The sequence below is a fragment of the Haemaphysalis longicornis genome, unplaced genomic scaffold (genome assembly GCF_048455015.1).
Source record: "Haemaphysalis longicornis isolate Haplotype H1 unplaced genomic scaffold, Haemaphysalis longicornis Haplotype H1 scaffold_10, whole genome shotgun sequence".
Lineage (NCBI taxonomy): Eukaryota > Metazoa > Arthropoda > Arachnida > Ixodida > Ixodidae > Haemaphysalis > Haemaphysalis longicornis.
The window spans coordinates 53,227,826-53,252,009 of NW_027526204.1; the positions used below are offsets into that span (position 1 = coordinate 53,227,826).

Here is a 24,184-nt window from a genome sequence, read left to right on the forward strand (position 1 = left end):
TTCATGTGCACGTGTAATATTTGGCGCAGGTATTTCTGGTAGTGTAAGCTAAGCGTCGCGCAGGTTTACTTGCACTGCTTAAAGAGTGTTGCAGGGTCCCTTTAAAATGCTGCCAGGAGCTATAGTGTCGCAAACAACAACATGTTGTTAAGCGACAACAGGAAATGGAGTGAATTTCTTCTCTCTGTAGTGGATGTAGTATTTCATTTGGTATCGCAAAAATCAAGCACCTGTGAAGGAATACAAGAAATGTCATTTATGTATTGATTTTGTGCCTCATATTTGCATAACATTTTGTTCTTGTTCAGCAGTGTTGACTAGTATGAACATTTCGACCGGACTTACACGATTAGACTTGACTTTGGGTATACAAAACGACTGTGCAGCTTCTGTTTCATTTAGGCCTGATGGCTGATTCAAGTTACAGGTAGACGGACGAATATTTTGCATTTAAGTAGCCCAAGAAAGATTCGTCTTTCAAATTTTAGAGTTGAGAGAAGTGCGAAAGCTAAAAGCGTGTTTAACGTTTGCAGAAAGTGCATTCAATCTATCGTCAAACCTTCAAAGGCTGAAATCGCAAACAGAACGAACCCATGCGACAATTTCTCATGCACTAAATAAACGCTTCTACGAATGATGTAAATGTATAACTATGCGTGGTTTGTGAGATAAAAGTATACTATTTACTATTGTATTTCTTCTTCATGATCGATGTGTACATTGTCTTCTCTAGAACCATTTCGTTTTCATGATTTTCAAGTAACCGTTTTGACCCAATGGAAGCCTGGTTTCACGCATGTGCTGTGCGCCCAGAGCTTTTTGGTTGACCAACCGGTCTATGGGGAGTGTGGTATTTTTTTGACAGAATGCCGTCGGTTTCTATAAGAAAGCTTTTTGCTTTAAAAAATGTGTTCATGTTGGGCTGGAAAATTTTTGTTAGTGACAATCTTGTATTTGAATTTAATATTCATGAGTCATAGCACACTGAACGACCCCACGCACAATTAAACGGTAACCCTTATGTCTTTTCCTCTGGGTAAAAAACGACCACCTGCCTGGTCGAAAACCAGGCAGGTGGAAACCGTAACAAGCTCACACTTCAAAAACCGAATTTCCTAAATACTGCAATGGCTGCTGTCATGAGTGTAGGAGAAAAAATGAAGGGTAGGACAACAGAGAAAAATTTATTAGTGTTCTTTCACTCAGTGAAAACGGATGACATGCGAAGCCACACGCCCTCCACAAAGTGAATAAAGAAAACACGTTTGTGTGTAATTTTCGACTGAGCATACTTCGTACGTGAATTAAATTTGGAAAGACCCAACTTTACCCTAGTGGACAAATGTAGAGCTGTCTACTTCCCTCCCGCATCGTGTAACATGCCAACCCAATCATTGTACCACTGAGGACACCGGACCGATGACATTGGGCTGTTTGACGGCCAAGTCTGAACCTTACGCCAACACAATGGGCATGTCATCAGTAAGGGCATTAAACCTTCAGCTGCACGTGCCTGCCCCCTCCCTCCACTCCCAATCTGTGCACGCGTAAACTGCAACCGATCATGAGCGGGTGCTTAGAAGTGTGAAACACTGTGGAACATGTCGCTTTAAAAGCCCTTTAAGCTGAACAAGTGGGTTGGCCCACATCGGCGTTCCAGCGGGCCAGTTGCTGTTAATCTGGGAAGGATTTGTGGCTACTTGACCAGCTAGACCTTCAGGCGGCAACGGTGGCGGCAGCGGCTTTCCGTTGTTTTTGCGCCCATTCACACTTCTGTTTGGGCTGATGCTTCTTTAGTTTTCAATCTTTTCTTCTGCAAGTGAACAAAAAAAAACTGCGTCTGTCACATAGCGAGTTAACACCTTGAGGGCTTGGACCTTTATTCTAGCAGATGCACACATGGGTGCCTGTTTCGCTGCCCAGTCATAGGCATCTCATTGTTTGTGCAGCAGACCAACCCAGACCCAAATTGCTCGATTGCGGAGGACAGCTGACAGAACGCATTGACTTTTGAGCCATGAGACTCCCACGTTTAAATCTCCCACCACCACAACGGGTACGGCATTGGTTACGGCATTAAGCCCTGCGGTATGGGCATGTTCCCTCCCGCCACCCCCAATCCGTCCACACCTAAACCAGCAATCGAGGATGAGCGCGGACTGGCAAATGGAGAGAGAAAGACTTTATGTAGCCAGACGAAGATCTATTATTCTTATTATTCTTATTATTCAAACGGAAAAGCAGCTGATCTAGAGCTAGAGAGAATACAAACGAAGACAAAACTCCAGAAAACCCGGTACTGCTTGAGGCAGCATACTATTTGTCATAAGACGGTGAAGAAACAGATTACCTATTTATGACTAACCTTTTCTGTTAAGCAGCCAAACAAAGCTTAGATGGCTGCTGTTGAACCAGCCAATATTGCTGCTGTGGAACCAGTGTAAACAATGGTCTTTACAAAGTCGTGCGGGGAACTAAAATTTTGCCAACATTCCTATAGTTTTGTCTTTTCACATCCTTAAAATCTTCAAAATCTCTCTAAACTTTGTCCTATGGTCAGCGCAAACCTTACGCGGGAAAATTATTCTGTTAAACTATTTGTCTACCCGCCACGGTGGCTTCATGGCTAAGGCGTTGCGCTGCTGAGCACGAGGTCGCAGGTTCGCTTTGCGGCTGCAGCGGCCGCTCTTGTGATGGAGGCGAAAAGCAAAAACCCCTGTGTACGAGATTTCGGCGCACATTAAAGATCCCCAGGTGGTCAAAATTAATTTGGATCCCTCCACTACGGCACGCCTAATCGTCTGCGCTGCGTCGGTGCGTTAAAACCCTACAATCAATCAATCAATCAAACTATTTGCCTGGTTGCACAGTTTGGAGCCATCTGCCCAATTTGTAGTTATGACTAGGGAATGAAAGCAGCACAGGTTTTGAAAACACACGAGGGGCAACCATATCAAGATGGGACGACCACACCACCATGGTCATTGCTTGCTTTCTGTAAAAAATAGGTGCTGGTTTCAGTTCGGAGTCATCCAGCACCAACTCACGCAAGCTTTCTGCATCTAAGCAGTGTATAAAAAATCCTCCCTTGAGTAAAGCTGGTGGTCTTCTTGCTGCTGGTTCTCTTGCCTTTTGATGTCATTGTTTAATTTTTAACTGCTGTTTGTTTTTTGCTTTCAGAAAAAAATGTACGGCACCTTGGATGCCTGGCAGGTGCACTAACGTCGTCGGTGCCCAGGAACGTTGTCATTGCAACACCAATGGACGTAGCTCACAGCGGGCATGTACCCTGCAATCAAAAGACACAGGCTTCCATTTCCACTGGTACCACAGGTAATGCCCCTGTTCCATTTCACAGCTTGTCTGTATGCTTTACCGAGAAGGATTTTCATTTCAGCCACACAGTGTGCCCTTTGGTTCCTCATCAGCACAAGTTGCCAGACAGAATTACCAGGTTAGAATTTACAAGTTTTCTATGGTATTGTGAACCATTTTTAGAATTTTGCTCATCACTGAAAGTGGTTGTATTCTGAACCTATGAGGATATTTGTTCATGCGTAAAATTGAGATTGCACCAAGCATGCCATATGTGTTCACATGCACAAGCCACATGCATGATCGGTAAGCAATCCTCAGTGGTTCAATACCTAAGCCATTGTGATGCACTTCTAGAGGTGTGCACACATGATTGATGGACCAAAGAATTGTTTTGAGCCTAGGTAGAAAGATGGCCATGCATAAGGTTCTTGCACACTTTATGGGACTTCAGGTTTTCAAAATTGACCATAACCATCCAGCAGTCTTGCAATCCATACAGGGTACATTGCGTTAAACTTGAAACCTGTGGAACTTAGACTAGAATAGTTGCACTGCTGAGGCCGTACAGAACATAGACCGAGATGAGGAAGCACGACAGTGAGGCCTGATGTGCCTCCCCATTCGTGATTACCTAATCGTTTGCCTAAATGTCATTGCTTAATCATAGTGGTGACAGTGGTTCCATTTGGCTGCACTGCTTGAATGCCACCACGGATTTGATGCACTGGACACTGCTTTGGTGCTTCACCAATAACGTCTCTGCTGCTGCTGTGTAGTGGCCTGTTTTCAAGCTTGGCAGTGTTAGTGATTAGTTTTAGAGCGCAGTCCTTAAGCACCCGCTCCTGTAGTGTTGCATCGCCCATTGCTGTCGGCCTCGTAACTGAGAGATTGAGGGCGACACCAAAGATGCATCAGGCAGGAAAGCAGAGGGCGAAAGTATGGCGAAAATGTGAGAGGGTGGGTGGCACATCTCGCCTTGGCAGTGCAAGATGTGCTCCTTGACGGCAATGGGCTATGACATATCGCTAGAGTAGCATGTGCAGTGCTGCTGCTTAAGTAGAGCTGCTGCTTGGGCAGTGCTGTTTGAGCAGAAGTTCAACACCACCAATGCCTGAATTTAGACGTGCACGACGCCGAAGCAGCAGCTATGCGCTATCACCGAGAAAACTGCAGTTTGCTCTGTGCTCAAACATAATGTTAGGGATAGTGGTAATTGTCAGCCAAATTGTCTGATGAAAGCAATGTCCTTCGGGGCTAGAATCGAGTTGGAAGAGTTGTAAATGCTCAGTTGTTTAAAATATAACAAGGATTTTTGCGGTCTTAGTAATGCCTTTCAGCTAGGTATTTAAGTGTGTCTAAGAATAGAGCCGGACTAGAATTTATACCCCTGTCACACGGGCACTTTCAATCGGGACTGAGTCGATCCGGATCAAGCTGAATCTGGATCGAGTGCTGCTACACGGCAGTTTCAATCGCGATTAAGCACAATCCCACTCCACCTCAATCCTGGTTTTTCAAGCACGGTGGAGGTTTACAAACACGATTGGACGAAAGTGGTGGTACTATCGTCCCCGCTGAGTAATGGCACAGAAGGTGACAACTTCAACTAATGCCACAAATTGTATCAAATAACTTTACCCAAATGAGTGTGCAGTAACATTTACATAGTTCCCTATAACTGCAACCAGTCAAAGTTCCCAGTGCCGGCATTCAAGTACATTTTTAGCGCCATCTGGTGTACATGACTGCGAGCGGTGCAACTTATCGATCAGGATCAGAATGTGCCGTGTAGCAGCGGCGTTGCATCGATTGTGCTTGAAAAGTCAATCACACTTTGCTTCAATCCAGATTAAAAGTGCTCATGTGACAGGGTTATTAGTTTAACAGTTGTTGCTTTTGGCTACTATCTTCTTTGCCATCACTTTTCAGATCTGGAGGTGGCCAGTGTCCAGGGTGGTGTGGACAAGAAATCTCAGTTTGTGAAAGAAGGGGAAGCGAATTGCACCTGTCACTGCCATCCACAGCCTACCCACACAGCGTGAGTCAGATGATGATGATTGCAATACTGTGACTGTGAGGCTTAATAGACGATTAGACGAAGCAGTGAATAGGTTTATTTGGCTCTTTCACATGCTGGTAGAGTAAAATCTAGATATAGCCGGTATTCAATGGCGTGGAATGCATGCAGGCAACCATGCGAATGTGCCGCCATATCTGTGGCCAAGCGTCTGTTGCCAAGGCAACATTGTGCGCACGGCCCGCAGATCAAGCACCCCTTTTCTCCTCCATGCCTTCATGGCGGCCAGGCAGGCCGCGGGCCGCGACATGACCTTGTGTTTCCGTGCAAGGCGTGTGCGAGTGATTTGATAGTCAGTTGTACTGCGATAGCATTGTTTACGCGAAAAGTCATTATTCCGCTCATGAGTGTGACAACCTTTTCTGCAATTCAGCCCCAGTTTCCGCGCACACCTACGAGCGAGTGTGAGTCGGTCGTGGCACAAATGTTTGAACGTGAACGCAGTGGCCCGTTAGACAGCAGGAACTGTATCTTGGGGGAACAGCGCGAACTAACAGGGACACAATAAGAAAGAAGTGGGCAGGACTAGCGCTGACTTTCAACTCGATTTATTGGAAAAGACGTAACTACTTATACATACACAGAATCCTCCTCCCCCACCACGCCACGTGTCAACACCAGCCAATGACATCCTATCACGACCAAAACACTCCACTGTTGACAATGCACCTTTCTTAACAATGGAACACCTTATCGCGACGACCGCTCCAAATAACCAAATTCTTTTTCGTGCAGGACAACTGATGTTTCACTGATACAATCACTCCCCCACTTTCTGATGTAGTATGATTCCGTCAACTCTCTAGTACGCCTGTCTTTATGCTTAAACAGGATATCAGTCTCGCGGAAAAGCGGATAGCAATGGTGCTTACACGTGCGGCAATGTTCGGCCAGATGTGCGTAATCATCTTTTTTAAGCTTGTTGCGATGCTCCAATAATCGAACGTTTAAGCAGCGACCTGTCTGACCAACATACACTTTTCCGCTAGATAAAGGAATCTTGTAAACAACAGCCACAGAGCACGGTACAAAGGGTGATACATGATTTACTACACATGCACATTTCTTCTTTCCCAGCTCATCTTCAGCATGCCGCTGGACGGCTGGACAAACGCTATTTAATTTAACCGGAGAAGAAAACACTACGTCCACCCCAAACCGTGCTGCTGCCTTTTTCAGCCCGTGCGACATCCTATGTACGTTGGGCAAAACAGCAAACTTTTTGCTCCTTTCTCTTGAGGATCCAGCCTCTTCAGCACCTCCCTGCTTTTTTAGCAGCCTTACCAGTTTATCTGCCGTCATCCTGAGTGTGGTGCCAGGAAAACGTGCCTCTTTAAGCCTAGAAACCTGACCATGAAAAGCCTCACAGACTGAATCAGAACAGGAACGTGTCAATGACGCCCGTAAGCAGGATAAGGCTATTCCGTTCTTTATGAGCTTCGAGTGTCCTGAATTGTAATTCAGCTGTGGTTTTTTTGACCTTGCCTTATACAGGAAACACACATGATCTGACTTAAAGCAAAGTCGTAAGTCAGGAAACTGGAGTTCATCATTGCTAGGTAATTCCAGGGTGAACTGTAGACCTCCTCCGTTTTCAGTGAAAACCTTTAACACATCCATACCACGTTGGCTAACCATGGTCCCCGGCAGAAACACCATATAGTCATCAACAAAACGAAAGACCACTTCAACCACCCCCCGCAAGGCACTTTGCACCTCTCTGTCTACAGCGGCAAGAAAAATGTTACTTAAGACAGGAGCTATCTTGGAACCAATACAAACACCGTTACGCTGGATTAGTTGTTTATCTCCCCAGGCTACAACAGTGGCCTTCAAGTACATCGACAGGAGTTCTAAAAAGGATTCGACAGAAACCTCGCAGTCATTCCTAAACCGAATTTTATCACTATCATCCTGTATGCATGACTTAACTGTTTTAAGCAACTTATCATGCGGTAAGGAGTAATAAAGATCTACCATGTCGAGGCTAATAGCCTTGAAACCTCCCATCCTTCGTTCCTTCAGGAACCAGGCAATTGCCTCAGAGTTGCACACCAAAAAGGGGTCGTGGAAACACAGCGACGACAGGTGCTTTTGAAGGAACGAGGCAACAGCCCCCTGCCACGCCCCAGCCTCGGAGACAATAGTGCGGAACGGTATTCCTAATTGTGGGTTTGCGGAAAAAAAGGCTTCAAGTAGCAACCTTTTTTCTTTCTTCACTTGACCAGCTAGCGACACTAAATTCAGGCTGTCAAGCAGGGCCAAGGCCTTCTGCTTTACTTTTAATGCATTATCTGATACTGGAACAAAAATCGCTGGAACAAATGGTGCAGTGTGCTTCTAGCATTATTAAAGGGACACTGAAGTGATATGTAAACATTGCGGGATTACTAGCGCAAATTGTAGTCCGGAGTCCCCAGGCCATGTTTCGACCACTCTGGGCGCGTTTACGCGATTTTTATTTAGTAGAAAAATTAATTCGAAAATGCTGTTCTCCTCTCTTTACGCTCGCCCATTTTCTGTGGCGTTTTCGTGTGACGTCGAGAGGAGCCGAGCTCGCAATTGGGTGCACTACTGCACGGCTCCCCGGCTTTCAGACAGTCAGTCAGCCCAGCATTTCGTCAGCTGGCCGCCGACGGGTCGTCGCAATTCGTTCGCTCAGTTGAAACGAAGCCAGGACACGTTTGTGAATGGAAGAATGTGCCTTTCTTTACTTGGTTAGTTTGTACACTGTATCTAGCTCCAAGTCAAGGTCGCTTCATACAAGCGCTGCACAAGCGCACATGCGACGCTTCGCTGACTGCATGGTACGCCAGTAGGAAAATATAAGGCCTCTTGAAGGCGTGAGAAGAGTCAGCGAAGTCAATATAGGTACTAAGGAAATAAAATCAACTGATATTTTTACCATACAGCGTAAAACTAGGGTGCGGGAAGCACTTTTTTGCGCTGGGCGAACAAGCACAGCGGTCAGCAGCACGACTACGCATCTGCGAACGCTTTTCTGTCTAAGAAATGCAATTGCTAGACGTGATATATTGTGGAAACTTGGGGGATGCTTACTGCACGAGCGCAAAACAACAAATAGTCACCTAAGCTGCTTGAAATGCCGAAAGTAAATAAAAGTGTAAAGTGGTTATACAATATATACCTTATATTACCAGGGCCAGCCGAGCCCGCCCCGTGGCTGAGTTGGCTGGAGCGCTTGGTATGACGTCGCAATTGTTTTGCAAGTCGCGAGTTCGAATCCCGGCGGGTACGTGCTTTTTTTTTTTGTAAGTTAACTTTTTCGTTTTTCGCCGATGTTTTCTATATTGAGTTCACCTTTTTTTGGGCCGCAACGTTCATGGCTCCACGAACTAGTTCACAAAACGCGCGCAGGCTGGCACTGGCGCGCTAGCGAGTTCTCGTTGGCGTGCGGTTGCCATAAGCACCAACTCTTGCAGGCAGTGGGCACAGGCCAGAATGAACAGACCCTTGGCCTGGTGCAAACATGCTTTTTACGATACAGGCAGGAGGGAGGCAAGCTCCAAATATGGGGGAAAAGCGCATGACATTTGGGCGTCTGCGGGTACGCGGAGGGCGTCCATGCACTGCGTAGGACGCTGTGCATTTTTACAGATGACAACATGGCAGAAGCGCGGTACGGTGATTACTGAGTTATTGAGAATGCCCATCCAACAACGCCACCGGTTGTGTTTTACAGAACCGAAATCGAAACCGAAACTTGTTTGGTTGCTCACTTTGGGCATCGTCCAGTCACGGTGCCCGCTCCTCCTAACGTCACAGCTTTAGTTGGTGCGGCCGCCGCAAACCGCGCATGGTAGTTTTTCTTCTTTCGCGCTTTGTAAAATAATTACCGATTTGTCAACAGGATAAACGATGAAAAGTGTGCTAATTTGAGCCAGTCTACGCAGTGCAAGCAAAAACGGGAGCTTGACAAATTCACTTCAGTGTCCCTTTAAGTTATGCATGCATCATCAGCCCACCATCCAATCACACAAAAACGTGTGCTTTCATGGTGGGCTGATGTGGAAGCAGTGGTTGCCGCTAATGCAAACAGCACCAAGGAAAGGAATAATCTAAACTTGGCAGCAAAGCTGAAAGCCATTCAGTTTGTTCAGGTGGGTGAGAAGTCATCGATGGCACAGGACTTGGCATTTTGTGGAGCACTTTGAGTATGCTGTTCAAAAACTAGGCACAATAAGTAGCTGAGCAAGGAATGTTGAGAGTGCTTGGTCCTGCTGATGACAAAATAGAAAAAGCCCTCTATGCATGGTTTTTGTGTGTCCTGTTAAAAACATTCGAGTGAATGCCCTCAGGTTAATGGTGAAGCCCAAATGGTTTTCTGGTGCACATGGCGAAGACAACTCCACTGACAGCGCTGAGTGGCTGGAAAGATTCAACAACCATCACAGCATAGTTGTCACAGCGAATGCGAAGCTTGCGCAGCCAGGAGATGTAGCAGTGGATCTTGCAGGAGTCACCAAAAATCAGTGCGAAGTTTTCTTCACAGGCAATTTGAATGCCGACGAGGTGGCTGTTTTGGGAAATATTGCCAGAATGCTCGATGTCTGGGGCAGCATGTGTCACGGGAGAGAACGAGCAAAGATCCGGTGAGCATCCTACTTGCAGCAAATATGGATGTGTCGTGAAAGCACAAGCCTGTTGTGATCGTGAAAGCAAAGTCACCATGGTGCTTCGAAGACTCCAGGGGACTCCCAGTCTGCTTTGGCTTCAATAAGAAAATGTGGATAATCTGTCAGCTATTTGTGGAATGGCTGCAAGCATGGAACCTTGAATTGGGCTAGTCAGGGCATTGCATTTTCCCTCTTATTGACAACTGCTGGGCCCATTACGTCGCCCGCAAGGTAAAACGCACCGAGGTCAAGTTCTTCCGCTGAATATGACAGCAAAGCTGTAACCACTCCACCAGGGCTGCCACTCAACCATTAAGTCATTTAGGGTCAGCCACAGGAGGCGACTGGTTAAGAGGCTTTTGCTTAACCTCTGCATGGGCTCCAAGCTTATGGTTCATGTGCTGGGGGCCATTCAATAGGTGACAGGCACCTCGAATGACTCGAACAAGGAGACTGCAGCCAACTGGTTCTTGAAGGTACGCTTAGTGGTGGCAGAGAACGAAGTTTCGGAAACTTGTAACGATTAGAATGGCACGTGCATGGGCGACACGTTTTGCTTGTTGTCCTTTTTTGGTGCCGTTCCAGCCAGCATGTTTGTGTGCACTGATATTTTTCATGAAATCCGGCAGCAATGCCTAAGTTATTGCCAACCTCTTTGATGAGGACATCGTGGTTGCAGTTGGAGGGACCCAGCAGCAAGAACTGGATGAAACAAACATAGTCGGATTGCATGCCAGCAGTGAAAAAAGGAAACTGCAAATTAGAGAAAGCTGTCATGTCCAAACAAGCATTCTAGTACTGTGAGCGACCATGTGTTTTGTTTGCCCATTAGCTCTGATGCCAACGTATTTTGTGAGACATCTGTTAGCGCTGCATTGGGAGCCCAAGACGCTCACACGAGAAACACTTTTGCCTGAAACATTGCTATATAAATGAGAAATTGTTGTTTGTGCAAGTTTCTTCTAATTTTGCTGCCACAGGCTTCGTCACATTAAAATTTGGAAAAACCTGGCATATCAATGAGGACAATAAAATCAATACAAATCTCTCGAGGTTGCAAAAAGTGCTCGCATTCAAAATTCATATCGCGAACTATCTGAACGGCCACACTTACTGAAGTAAGGTGGGTATTTGTTTCTTGTGCTTTTACCTGCAGAAATCAGTTACACATAGTGTGTCTTTTGTTACCGCAAAATTAGCCCTAGAAAGCCTTCTGAGAACCTTAAAAAAACACACCCTGACTTATTCACTTCTCGTGTTAAGGAAGCAGTACTCGCCCGCCTTTGCCCCTACCACTGCCCTAGTGCTATGCAGCAAATCCCGCAACACAGCGTTGCTTGCACGAGCGATAATTTTGCCTCGTGCTTTACTGTATAAGTGGGAAACTTCCCTTTTTTGTGTGTGTTTGAATTTTACTGCCCTGGCTTCTTTTAATAAAATACAAGGAAAATTCTTCATTGTATTCAGGCTAAATATACATTGTGTTTGACAGACAAAATTACATAAATGTTGTTGCTTCATTAAAATGTCACTTGCCATATCGAAATCTGACTTTGCCTTATATTCATTAGCTGGAAAACTGATTTTTTAGCGGAGCAGTTTGCATTTAGCTCAATTCTTGTTTTGCTGTTTTCAGACATTTTTCTTAATTTTCTATCTTTTTCCATCCACTTAGGACATTTGTCGACAACAGAAATGTGATCAAGCCCGGCGGAAAGCCTTCTTCGTGCCTCTCATGTGAGCATGACCATCGAGAAAGTACTTTGACTGTTCCTGTGAAACCAGATGCGAGCAAGAAGACCTACATCTGCGGTGTCTGCAAGAGAGTCTTCGGTCATTTAAGCCACCTCAAAGTCCACATGCGACTGCATACAGGAGAGAAACCATATGTGTGTAACATCTGTCCAATGAGCTTTTTTCAAAGAGGCCACCTCGTCAATCATGAAAGACTGCATTCTAATACGAGGCCCCATGTGTGTCAAATCTGCCAGTTGAGCTTTACTCAAAGGAGCAACCTGCTTAAACACGAACAGTTGCATTCTGGTGAAAGGCCCTATGTGTGTAAGATCTGCGAGTTGCGCTTTGTTAAAAAAAGCAACCTTGTTAATCATGAAAGAGTACACTCTGGCGAGAGGCCCTACGTGTGCAACATCTGTCAGTCGAGCTTCAATCAAAAAAGCAACCTGGCTATTCATCAACGATTGCACTCTGCTGAGAGGCCCCACATATGTAACATCTGTCAGCTGAGCTTTACTCAAAGAAACAACCTAATGAAGCATAAAAGATTGCACTCTGGCGAGAGGCCCTATGTGTGTAGCAGCTGTCAGAAGAGCTTTTTGCAGAGAAGCCACCTGGCTAAACATGAAAGAATGCACTCTGGGAAAAATCCCCATGTGTGCGGTATTTGTCAGAAAAGCTTTGTTGGTAAGCACACCTTGATTAGGCATGAACGACTGCACTATGTGGAAAGGCCATATTTCTGCAGTGATTGTCCGAAAAGCTTTATTCAGAAGTGGGCACTGAATAAACACAAGAAGTCGCACACTCAGGAAAAACCGCATTGCTGTAATATTTGCCAAAAAAGTTTTGCCTTAAAAGCATGGCTAATTAAGCACGAAAGAGCACACAGTGGTGAGGTACCTTGAGCTTCTGGTGTCTCAAGCAAGCTTTACTGTGAAAGGAACACTTGTTAAACACCACATTGTGCAGCAGCGAAAGGCTTGTGGTATGTGTGAAAAATGCTTTGCCCAGAAACAGCAGTAGCTTGATGTGGCTCCAGAACGGTTGTGTCAGCATGGTACTTGTTGGGCATGGAACTGCACCAGCAGTGTAAAATTAGTGACTAGTGTAAGAAATTTTATTAGCGGAGCTGTTTAGGGCGACAGAAAAACCCAGAGCGCACTGAGCGCGTGCCTCGTGGCGAGTTCCCAGTGTTCACGGCGCAAAGTGTCAGGCACTGTCTCCATGCAGTGACTTTTCACAATCCACGCATGGTTTGAACACAAGCTTCAAAGAAACACTGTACATACTTCAGTAGTCTGCTTTATTTGGAGTGCCATCCAGACTGGCTTTCCACCACTGGGGTTCAGCTGCTCCCTCTCTCTTGGGAGCCGCTGTCGGTGTGGGGAGAAGCTAGGTCAATTCCCAGCTCTGCTATTTCTCCAGCCTTGCACCACTGGTGCAACCTGCCCTAATTTTTTTGTACAGGCGGGGATACAATTTCCCAACCGTGGAAGCACATGGCAAAAACTGCCGCTGCCTGCTCTGGAGGCATGGCGCCTGCTGCCGAGATCGACACAAAGTGCGCGTACATCCTTGCTTACTTGCAGGCCTGTAAGTTTTCTCGCTTCGGCAGCCACTCCACGATTGTCAGTAAGCTACCGCTAGGCAATGCATTTGTAGCATCCCTTTCGCCACGGTGACCACACAACCAGATGGGCCAATTCACTGGATTGTGCGCATGTGTTCTGAGTAATCGTCCTTTGGAAAGGTTTGTTTTGTTTTCATGCAGCTGACTAAAAAATGGAAAACATGAAAAAGACCATTCCGGGGAACAATAGATCAGCAGCCAGCAACAGATGCAAAAATCGGCGCAATCAGCATGTACGCGAGGCCCCAAATATATAATAACGAGGTTCAACTGTAAAAAATAACGAGGTTCAACTGTAAGCCATCATCCTGTGGCCCTGTAATGAATGGGCCGGATCACGCGAAACGAAGGGAATGCTCTTGGTGCGAACGAGAAGAAGACATATTTACAGACGTCACAGGACAGAGGTTTTAAAGCAACGACGAAAGGTTATACATGAAACGTTAGAAGAGACTATCAGCTAAGGGAAACAACCTAAGTGGCCTGCTCCACTGCCCACAACTACAAGGTTCGCGACCGTCCCCGCGTAAATGTCCCGACAACAGAACCCGCTCACGGTCGGTCGTATGAGGATGCGGGTGCCGACGTCACCCTCGTAGCGGTGCTGGCATCGTTGGGGTTGACTCCGCAGGTTGCGACGCCGGAAAGAATTTCAGTCGAAGCAGTTGAAGGCTTGATCCCTCCTCGTGCCCGGTCACGTGCCGTTCGGCACGCTGGAACCCGATAGACGGTAGTTCCTGCTGGCGACGATGCCCCGGGCCTTGGAGGCGACGCCCTGAACCGTGGTGGAGACTCGGACGACCTTGCTTCACTGTGGCACGTAGACCGGATGTCTTACGAGAGTTCTCACACTGCCCCATGCCCCGTTCGATCCGCCTTGTCCCCTGGCTCGGTCTCGCTCGGTCTCTGCCCGTGCCTCGTTCACACCTCCTCTTCCTCCACCTCAGCCACAACCGCTTGGTCTTGGAAGCTTCTTTTTGGCGTAGAATGTCTGGCCATTCCCCTTCACGAGTATATTTCATCACATTACCCCCGGCTTAAGAAAGTTGTTAGGGGAACAACTATTCTACAGTCCAAGGAAGAGTCCCAAAAAAGTCCAACATACACAAAAACACTGTCCTCATGAAAAATGTGTTTCACAGACGCATGCAAGTTGCTACGGCACATAAAAAGAAAATAATACGGTAAGCTCCTACAGTAGGAGAGCTCTTGACAGAATCAAAGCAAAATATTCCCGTACAATGGCAAGCTACAGTGCAAAACTGTGGACATGCTTAGCCGATTGTAGGTATTGTCAAAGCATGTGATTCCCGCTCGTTTGTCTGGGTAAGAGTCTGGCAGACAGGTCGCGAAGAATTGTCCCTCCTGTGGCCTACACGAGAGGCATCAAGGTTGATGTCCGATGCGTCGGTTCCCGGTCTAGGCAAATCATTTACTCCTGTAACGTGTTGGGAGAGCTTTTGCTTCAGGGTGAGGAACGCGACCTCCTGAGATGCACCCCAAGCAACACTCTTTCTCTTTGTTGTTTCCATCAAGTCAGTTAAAGGTCTGGCGATGGCAGCATAGTTCGTAATGAACTTCCGGTAGCACCCAGTCTAGTTGAGAAAGTAGTGTAGGCCCTTCTTGGTTATAGGTCTCTCAAATTCTACGATCTTCTCTAAGGTCCGTTGATGGGGACCTCTCAAGCCACTCATACCATGGCCTAGAGATTGAACATGCTTTTTCTTGATGTCGCACTCTTTATTCTTGCACACGGCAATGCGATGAGATGTCTGAATCTCAGCAGTACGTCGTGGTGGTATCGCAACCCTGTGCGTACATGTTCTGCGGCAGCAGTCGCACAATTTGACGAAGCGTTTGACTTCTCCGCGCAGACCAGGCCAGTAAAACATTTCTAAAATGTGGTAGGCCGTTTTTCGCATGCTGTGATGACTTGCACCAAAGCCTTCGTGTGCAAATCGAAGGATTGGTTCTCTTTTTGACTTAGGCACGACGATCTGTCGGACTCTTCTGTCAGTTGGAAGGTAGAAGTGATGGTACAGGACGCTGTGGTTCTGGCGAAACGGTAGCTATGTCCTTTCCCTGATGAGAAGGTTTCCCCAATCTTGCAGAAACAGCTTCGTAGCGAAGGATCGCTTTGCTGCTTTTGGGCGAGCTGTGCCCTTTCAGTGTTGGTGGTCGAAACCCGAAGCGCTTTCCAGTGCTTGATGTTTGATGGGGTCGCCTGTGTGACGGCCGACACCAAAGCATTCTTGTTCGGATAGCCAAGCTCCGTGGTGATATCCGTTGCTAGGTTGAGTGAACGTCCATTGGGACATTTCCAGTGAGGATCCGGGTTGCCCACCGCTCTAACACCTGGAAGGTTCCCGAGGACAAGATCGTAGATCGGCCACTCCATACAGGATACGGTGACTTCACCTGCGAAGTACGGGGTGTAGACATGGATCCTTGCCTGGGCTAATTGAATTACGGAGCCGTCTATAAGCGACATGCAGGTTGTTCTTCCGTTTAAGCAACCATCTTTAACCATATTATGCTGAACGATGGCGGTATTGCTTCCAGTATCCCAAAGGACTGTAACAGGATTCCCTTGAACATGGCCTTCCACGACAGGCATGCTGTTCACGCAAAACACATCCTTTCCAGCGACTTGACCACGGTCGTGGGTGGAAAGATACAGATCTCCTCCGGAAGCACTCTGCTGGCGGCACACCGGAGTATTTGGAGAGGCCATGGTCAATGCGCAAGCAGCAAACTGCTCTTCACCATCTGACCCTCATTGGCCGTCCTCTGTTTTGTGTCCAACACGTACACAGGCATTGCACTTCGGTGGATATCTTGCCGTGCTACAGCAATCCGAAGCACGGTGGCCCGGCCGGTTGCAAAGCACTTGGGAGGTTGCTTCTTCTGCGCGTCTTGTGCATTCTTCGGTGGTTTTTGCACTGGCGCTCTTTTAAAAAGACAATGCGCTTCAGATGGTAACAGCGGAAGAACTGCTTCGCAATGACGTGATTGCGGAGACACTCAAATGATTTCGGTATCCCTGTCATTTCAATCCAGTGGTCAAAATAACCGGATATCCTAGCTGCTAGCTACCTCCCTGTTTCCCCATCCTCAGCTCGTGCTTTGCGAAACTTATCCTGATATCTTGGCAGTAGACTTAAACCGTTGCAGCAGAGCGTTCTTGACTTTCGCATAGTCTAACGACTCTGTTGCAGTCATCCTTCTGATAACTGAAAGTGCCTCCCCAGACAAGCACATACTAATGGGAACAGCCCGTTTGTCTTGGTTCTAACCCTGACCCGTTGCTACGCGCTCGACCCTTTGAAGATAGACGTGCAAATCGTCTCGCCTCTCATCGAACAAGGGTAGCAACTTCTGTGGATTGATGACAAGCGTGTTGGGGCCAGCGCTACTCTCTCCAGTAACTGCTGGAGTGTTTTGCGCCCGTTCCTGGATGCGCAGCTTAAGTTGGAGGGGGCCACCTTTCTTTCGTCGGCTTCCTTTTTTCTTTCCGCCGCTTCTCTAAGGGCCTCTCTCTCGGCTGCCCTCTGAGCTCTCTCCTCCACACGCTTGTTTTCAATCCACTCCCAAAGTTCAGGTCCCGTCAATCCTAGACTGTGATCCTATCGCCATTAACTTGTCCAAATCCATCTTCCAAATGTCAAATCTTTCGTCCGCACACAGCACTCGACCAATTTCGGATGATGTTAATGATACGATCCTGGCAGGCTCTCCACTTTTTGTAAAGAATGGGCCGGATCACGCGAAACGAAGGGAATGCTCTTGGTGAGAACGAGAAGACATTATATTTATAGACGTCACAGGATAGAGGTTTTAAAGCAGCGATGAAAGGTTATACACGAAACGTTAGAAGACACACTCAGCTAAGGGAAACAACCTAAGTGGCCTGCTCCACTGCCCACAACTACAAGGTCCGCGACCGTCCCCGCATAAATGTCCCGACAACAGAACCCGCTCACGGTCGGCCGTATGAGGTCGCGGATGCCGACGTCTCCCTCGTAGCGGTGGTTGCATCGTCGGGGTTGACTCCGCAGGTTGTGACGCCGGAAAGAATCTCAGCCGAAGCAGTTGAAGGCTTGATCCCTCCTCGTGCCCGGTCACGTGCCGTTCGGCACGCTGGAACCCGATAGACGGTAGTTCCTGCTGGCGACGATGCCCCGGGCCTTGGAGGCGACGCCCTGAACCGTGGTGGAGACTCGGACGACCTTGCTTCGCTGTGGCACGTAGACCGGATGTCTTACGAGAGTTCTCACACTGCCCCATGCCCCGTTCGATCCGCCTTGTCCCCTGGCTCGGTCTCGCTCGGTCTCTGCCCGTGCCTCGTTCACACCTCCTCTTCCTCCACCTCAGCCACAACCGCTTGGTCTTGGAAGCTTCTTTTTGGCATAGAATGTGTGGCCATTCTCCTTCACAGGTATATTTCATCACAGGCCCATTACTCACAATCTGAGAACGGCCAGCAAAAGCAAGAAAACTTCATGCCTGCGAGTAAGGACACGCATGCACGCTGCGTCGGTCTTGACAGCAGGCGGTGTGCCTCCACAGTGCAGAGCGACATTTTTCGGCAAGTGCTCACGTGGTCCGGAATATTGTGTCCCCGACTGTACACCCAGGGCCACACTTTATGCTAAAAAAAACCTTTACCTTACTTAGATATTGGAGTTTCCTCGCTTCGGCAGCAGCACTACAATTGTCAGTAAGCTACTGTGGGGCAACGCCTTTTATTTGGCTGCTCTTTACCTTGGTGCAGTGCCATAGTTTACAATAAAGAAACAAATGGCATAGACGATTCCCATTAAAAAATCTTGCGGTATTCGCATGCTCTTACGTTAAAACCATACACACTTCAATTGAAATTTGGACGTGTGCTAGAGGAATGAGAGAGTCTTATGTGAAGGTTGCATTTAGGACAGTCTCTCCAAGTAAACTTCGAGCACCGCATGTGGGAAAGCGATGCCAATGAGCATAAATAAAATGTGCCCCTGTAGCAGTTGTACTAAGCTGGTCTAAATTGATCTCTTAAGAGTGTTGACTGTTCTTCTGTTATTTGTCGACACTTGTAGGGTTGGCACCTGCCTTCAGAGGAGTCCTCTTATGTGTTTAACTCATACAAAGCATTTATGTTCCTGTTAAGCGAAACAGCAGCATAGCCGTGACCTTAGAGTACTTTGTATGAGCTGTATGTGGAATAAACTGTTGTACTACAAGAATTGTCACATTCCCTTGATGTGATTTGTGTATGCATGGTGAGAGCCGATCCCCGTCGGCTGACTCGAACCCGTAGCAACATTGTTTTTGAAGCCAATGCTGAGCAAGAGTAAAGGTTCGGTCATGCTAAGGAGGCACGTTGGTGTCTAGTGTCTATGCTGCTGGCCAACGCGCCTGTCACATGTGGTCACACTGCATGCACTGACTGGACAGCGAGGCCTCATGATGGCACAGACCTAAGCCCTTCCGTCCCGCCACTAGCCATCGGCCACCGTCACGTATTTGTCCAGCGAGACACCTCCACAACGACTCCAGTAACCTGCCCCGTGGCCAGCTGGAGAAGTGCGTCTTCGAGTCGTCACATCCAGGCCGTTTTGTCTCTGTGATCGCTGTCTGAGCGTATGACTTCCTTCCTGACTTTGTCCGCAATCATCTGCACATTTGTGTTTCCGCATCCGTTCGTGTGCCGAAGTGTCTATTCCGGCTTTGTACATCAATCCAGTTATTATAGTTGGTGTGTGTGCATTTCCGAGAGGGTATTCCGGGCTCGTGACTTTCTACGCCGTCCGGCCCAACATTCATTACAGTCCACATGAATCCTTGAAGTAAGGCATCCGTCATGCACTTGAAGGTCGCTGGCGCTTTACAGACCAAAAGGCATGGTCAGCTATCCCCTTCAGCACATCATGGCCGACCTTTTCGGTTTATGATTCGGATTATGATTATGATGTATGATTAAGTCACACTGTGAGCACGGGTCAAAACTTCAAAGCGGGCGAACAGATCAGAAGAGGGTCGGCAGCGTATCGCGAACCCAGGGGCATCACTCCTGGTTGGAGTAAGGTGGACATTGCGGATGTGACCATGAGGGATGTGCACGTGGCTGAACAGCACTTAGAGGCTGTGCAGCAAAAGAAAGGGCAACTGTGGAAGTTCCGTGCAGTGGGAGATGAGCAATCCAATTCTAAACTTGTACAAGAGGTTCTTGGAATCTCCCGATTTTCTACTCCTTTTTTGGCAAGGTGGATCCTTTCTTTCATTGGTGCCTCGCTCACCAACGAACCTGGTATAAAATCCAGCACCAAAACGGAGGCCAGGGCGACGCCATGCCAAAAGCTGAGGAAAGCAGTAATTGACCTTTTCGACATATCCCAACTTGACCCGGCCTAGCCGGGACATGTCCAAAAGGTCAATCACCGCTTCTGACCTGTTTTTCGATAGGTGGATTGCTCTTTTCGTACTGGCCCCTCTCACCAGAAGGCCAAATGGAAGAAGCATGGCAGAAGCCATCAAAATGGAGACCCCAGGTGCTCGAGTGGCATGGAGTGTCTTGTTTCGTGTTTCGCGGTGGTTCCAGAACTCCTTCCCTGGGGCCCAGAACGCACTTCCTCACCAGGACAGCTATCCTGCCCAGAACCACCAAAACGCAGATCAGGGAAATCTGAACAGGTGCACTGAGTGCCTTGTGTGGTGGCCGGGTCCAGAACTCCTTCCCTGGGGCCCAGAACACACTTCCTCACCAGGACAACCCCCAGACCAGAACCACCAAAACGCAGGCCAGGGCAATTTGAACAGATGCATTGAGTGCCTTGTTGTGTGGCGGGTCCAGAACTACTTCTCTGGGGCTCAGAACGCACTTCCTCAACAGGACAACCACCCAGCCCAGAATCACCGAAATGGGCAGGGCAACTGGGTGAGTTCCATGCGCTGGGAGATGAGGAATCCAATTCTGAACTTGTACAAGAGGTTCCCAGAAACTCCCGCTTTTCTCCTACTTTTCTTGGCAAGGTGGATCCTTCCTTTTATTGCTGCCCCGCTCACCAACGGACCTGGTATGAAATCCAGTACCAAAGTAGAGGCCAGGGCGACGCCATGCCGAAAGCTGAGGAAAACAGTAATTGTCCTTTTGGACATATCCCAACTTGGCCTGGCCAAGCCGGGACATGTCCAAAAGCTCAATCACCGCTTCTCACCTGCTTTTTTGGACAGGTGGCTTGCTCTTTTCATACCAGCCCCTCTCACCAGCAGGCCAACTGGGAGAAGCACGGCAGCAGCCATCAAAATGGAGACACCGGGTACTCGAGGAAATTCACGGGGGATCTTGTTGCGCAGTGGGCCCAGAACTCCTTCCTGGGGCCCATAAAGCACTTCCTCACCAGGACAACCACCAAAACGCAGGCCAGGGTAATCTGAGCAGACGCACTGAAAGCCTTGTTGTGTGGCGGGTCCAGAACTCCTTCCCTGTGGCTGAGAACACTCTTCCTCACCAGGACAACCACCCAGCCCAGAACTACCGAAATTCAGGCCAGGGCATTCTGAACAGAGGCATTGAATGCCTTGTGCGGCGGGTCCAGAACTCCTTCCCTGGGGCCCAGGACGCAATTCATCAAGGCTTCATCAACACATCATCAACAATTCATCAACACACACACACACACACACACACACACACACACACACACACACACACACACACACACACACACACACACACACACACACACACACACACACACACACACACACACACACACACACACACCACACACACACACACACACACACACGCACACGCACACGCACACACACACACACACACACTTACTTATGTTACTTGATGTTGATCGTTTCTGCTCTCACGTGATCTTGCAACAGACGCCTTTTATGATTCGTGACAACGACCGCCACTGTTATTCTGTCGAAGGCCGGTCTCTCGGCCGAAACGTTATACCATTCCTCTTTCGATGTGTGTTTCTTTTATTTTTCTATATATATATATATATATATATATATATATATATATATATGACCCGCCGCGGTGGCTCAGTGGCTAAGGCGTCGCGCTGCTGGGCACGAGGTCGCGGGCTCGATTCCCGGCCGCGGCGGCCGCTTTTCTGATGGAGGCGAAAAGCAAAAACTCCCGCGTGTACGAGATTTGGGCGCACGTTAAAGATCCCGAGGTGCTCAAAATTAATTCGGAGCCCTCTACTGCGTTGCGTCGGTGCGTTAAACCCCACAATCAATCAATATATATATATATATATATACTCGTAAGATTCCGAGCAAGCGCCCCCACCCGTGCAAGCGCCCCCCCACCTCTTCAGTGCTAATTTCAAATTTCCGCGCCATTCCGGGAAAGCGCCCCCCCTCCCTCCACGCAGTTATCACGCACCACGTGCAGGCAACACTGGCTTGCTGGGGCCAGTCTAAGAATCCAATCCAATCTTCTTCAACCGAACGCTACACGCCATTTGTTTCTTTGGTTTGGCGGTGGTAGGTCATGCATTCCTACACAGTTGCAATGAAAATCGAGGTGATCCAATGGCACCGAGAGCACGGGAAAAACGTGCACCAGACCTCTCGACAGTTCAAGCTCGACCGAAAGCGCATACGTGAATAGGTGAAGAATTTCGACAATCTCCTGCAGCAAAACTTCGGAAAAGCAAAACTTCGACGGAAGCTAAGCAACGGCGCCCCAGTGTTCAGCGAGTACGTGACGATACGCTGTTCGAGTCCTTAGAGCGCGAAAGAAGCGCGGGACGCGCCGTTAGCAACCGGCTGCTGTCTGAAGAGGCTGTGAAAATAGCAAACAGCATGCAGTTAGGTAACTTTGTAGCTTCCAGCCACTACATAAGCAGGTTTGGAAGCAGCGGTTCGGCGTTGCAATGTGCCACGCCATGAACGAGAGCCAGAGGACGCCCGAGGATCGGACTTCCGCGAACTTCCTGCGATGGCGAAATGACGTCAAAAGGCAACTCTAAGAAGCCGTCGCGGCAGCAGGTCCTTGTGGCGCGCTGCTTCAAGGGGTGCGGCATTGCAAACGCAATCGATGGCTCTAGGGACGGCGACCTGCACGGCGGGCTGGCAAATGTCGAAGCCGTGGTGCCAGAAGACCGGGGTGGACTGGAAGACGAGTGCGCTGAACTGTTTTAAGTGCGAATGCACTTTATAAGCGACCCCAAACCATCCACCGCCGGCGGCGGCGGCGGCGTCGGCGGCGGCGGCGTCCGCAGTGCTCCTCTATATTTAAAAAAGAAACAGCATCCGGCGCCAGGTTTCGATCCGAGGACTTTGCGGCCGCAGCGCGACGCTCTACCGACTAAGCCACGGACGCCACGCTGATATCAGTGTGAGTAACGCGCCTTATATCTTCAACGCATTCAAACTACGTCGTCAGCGGCGTGCGTTGGCGACTCAGCGGCGTTATAGCGGCTTGATAACTGCGTGGTGTACACGTGATACTACAAACCCGATGGAAGAGAAGGCGGCGAGGCGGTGGGCTGCGGGGGCCGAGCGCAAGCGCCGCAAGCGGGCCGACAACCGTGCATTCGCACTTTCACATTCTCCCCCTCGGGGAAATGCGGGGGAATTTTTTGGCTACAGACTCTGAGGAGCCTTTCGATGGTTTCGAAAGTGACGAACAGCAGTAAGATCAAGCCGTGGCACCCGAAGACTGAGGCAGCAGAGTGCTGCAAACTTTTTTGTTTGCTGCTAAGTTTTCCAATGGTTTCCAAAGTAACTAACAGTAACATCTTTTGTGTAATAAAGTTCATCTTCCTAACGAAAGTTTAAAACCACGCGCCCTGCTTTTTTTTTTCTAAAAACAATTGTCGCCGCCATCTTGAATTTTGGTGCCGTTCCGGGATTACGCCCCCCCTTCACTTTGCCGGTAATTCCGCCTTGCTGAGGGGGGGGGGCGCTTGCTCGGAATTTTACGGTATATATATTTATATATATATATATATATATATATCTTGAGAGAGGAAAGCAGGAAAGCAGGCCTAATGCAGGGCGGTGTTTATTCCGGCGGTCGTTACTCAGCAGCCACCCGAACCAGCGAACTCCGATGATGATTACGATCGCGTGAGCCCAGCGATACGATGATGACACCGAACGATGCGTGGGCGAGACGATGCTGATGATAGTGTGTTTGGACACAATAGGGATAATGACCACTCAAGCAATCAATGTGAAGACAGCGCTCACACTAGTTTCCCCGGCGGCTGAAGCGGCCATCCTGGCCGTCAAAGGGAGGATGATCTGCGCCGAAAGGGCTTTAGGCGCGAAACATGGACAGTTTCGATGCCACGGCACCGTCGGTCAGCGACTCCACAAGTGGGAGCAACGACGTAGTTGACTGGAGAAGTTCTCTGTAGTACAGTGTACGGACCAATGAAGCGCGGCATAAACTTTTCACAGAGTCCTGGCGCACGGAGCGGCGTCGAAAGCAGTACCTCATCCCCAGGGTTGAATATAACTTCCCGTCGGTCTGCGTCATAGCGCGACTTGCGGTCATTTTGGCAAGACTCGGTGTTCAATCGTGCGAGGTTTCGGCACTGCGCTAGTCGAGAAACAAATTGGTCGGTGATGTTGGTTGTTGTATCCACGGGACAGGAAAAGAAAGATGCGTCTAGAATGGACGGTGGGTGGCGGCCGTAGACGAGGAAGAACGGTGAAAATCCGGTGGTGCTTTGAACGGCGGTATTATAAGCGTATGTTACAAAGGGAAGTATGACGTTCCAGTTCTTGTGGTCGGGGTTGATATAGAGA

General features: G+C 48.5%; 1 protein-coding gene across 2 annotated transcripts in view; it reads left to right on the forward strand.

Moving 5' to 3' along the window:
* Nucleotides 1-13,249, forward strand: part of LOC144158527 (uncharacterized) — a 41,796-nt gene extending 28,547 nt beyond the window's left edge. Inside the window, exons 3-6 of one of the 2 annotated variants that reach the window (XM_077689442.1) lie at nucleotides 3,181-3,333; nucleotides 3,398-3,454; nucleotides 5,248-5,356; nucleotides 11,708-13,249. In XM_077689442.1, coding sequence (XP_077545568.1) covers nucleotides 3,181-3,333; nucleotides 3,398-3,454; nucleotides 5,248-5,356; nucleotides 11,708-12,677 — 1,289 coding nt within the window. In that variant the 3' untranslated portion in view covers nucleotides 12,678-13,249. Of the gene's footprint in view, nucleotides 1-3,180; nucleotides 3,334-3,397; nucleotides 3,455-5,247; nucleotides 5,357-6,472; nucleotides 6,762-11,707 lie in introns of those variants that run through there. The other variant, XM_077689443.1, reaches the window with a different exon arrangement.
* The last annotated feature ends 10,935 nt before the right edge of the window (nucleotides 13,250-24,184 follow it).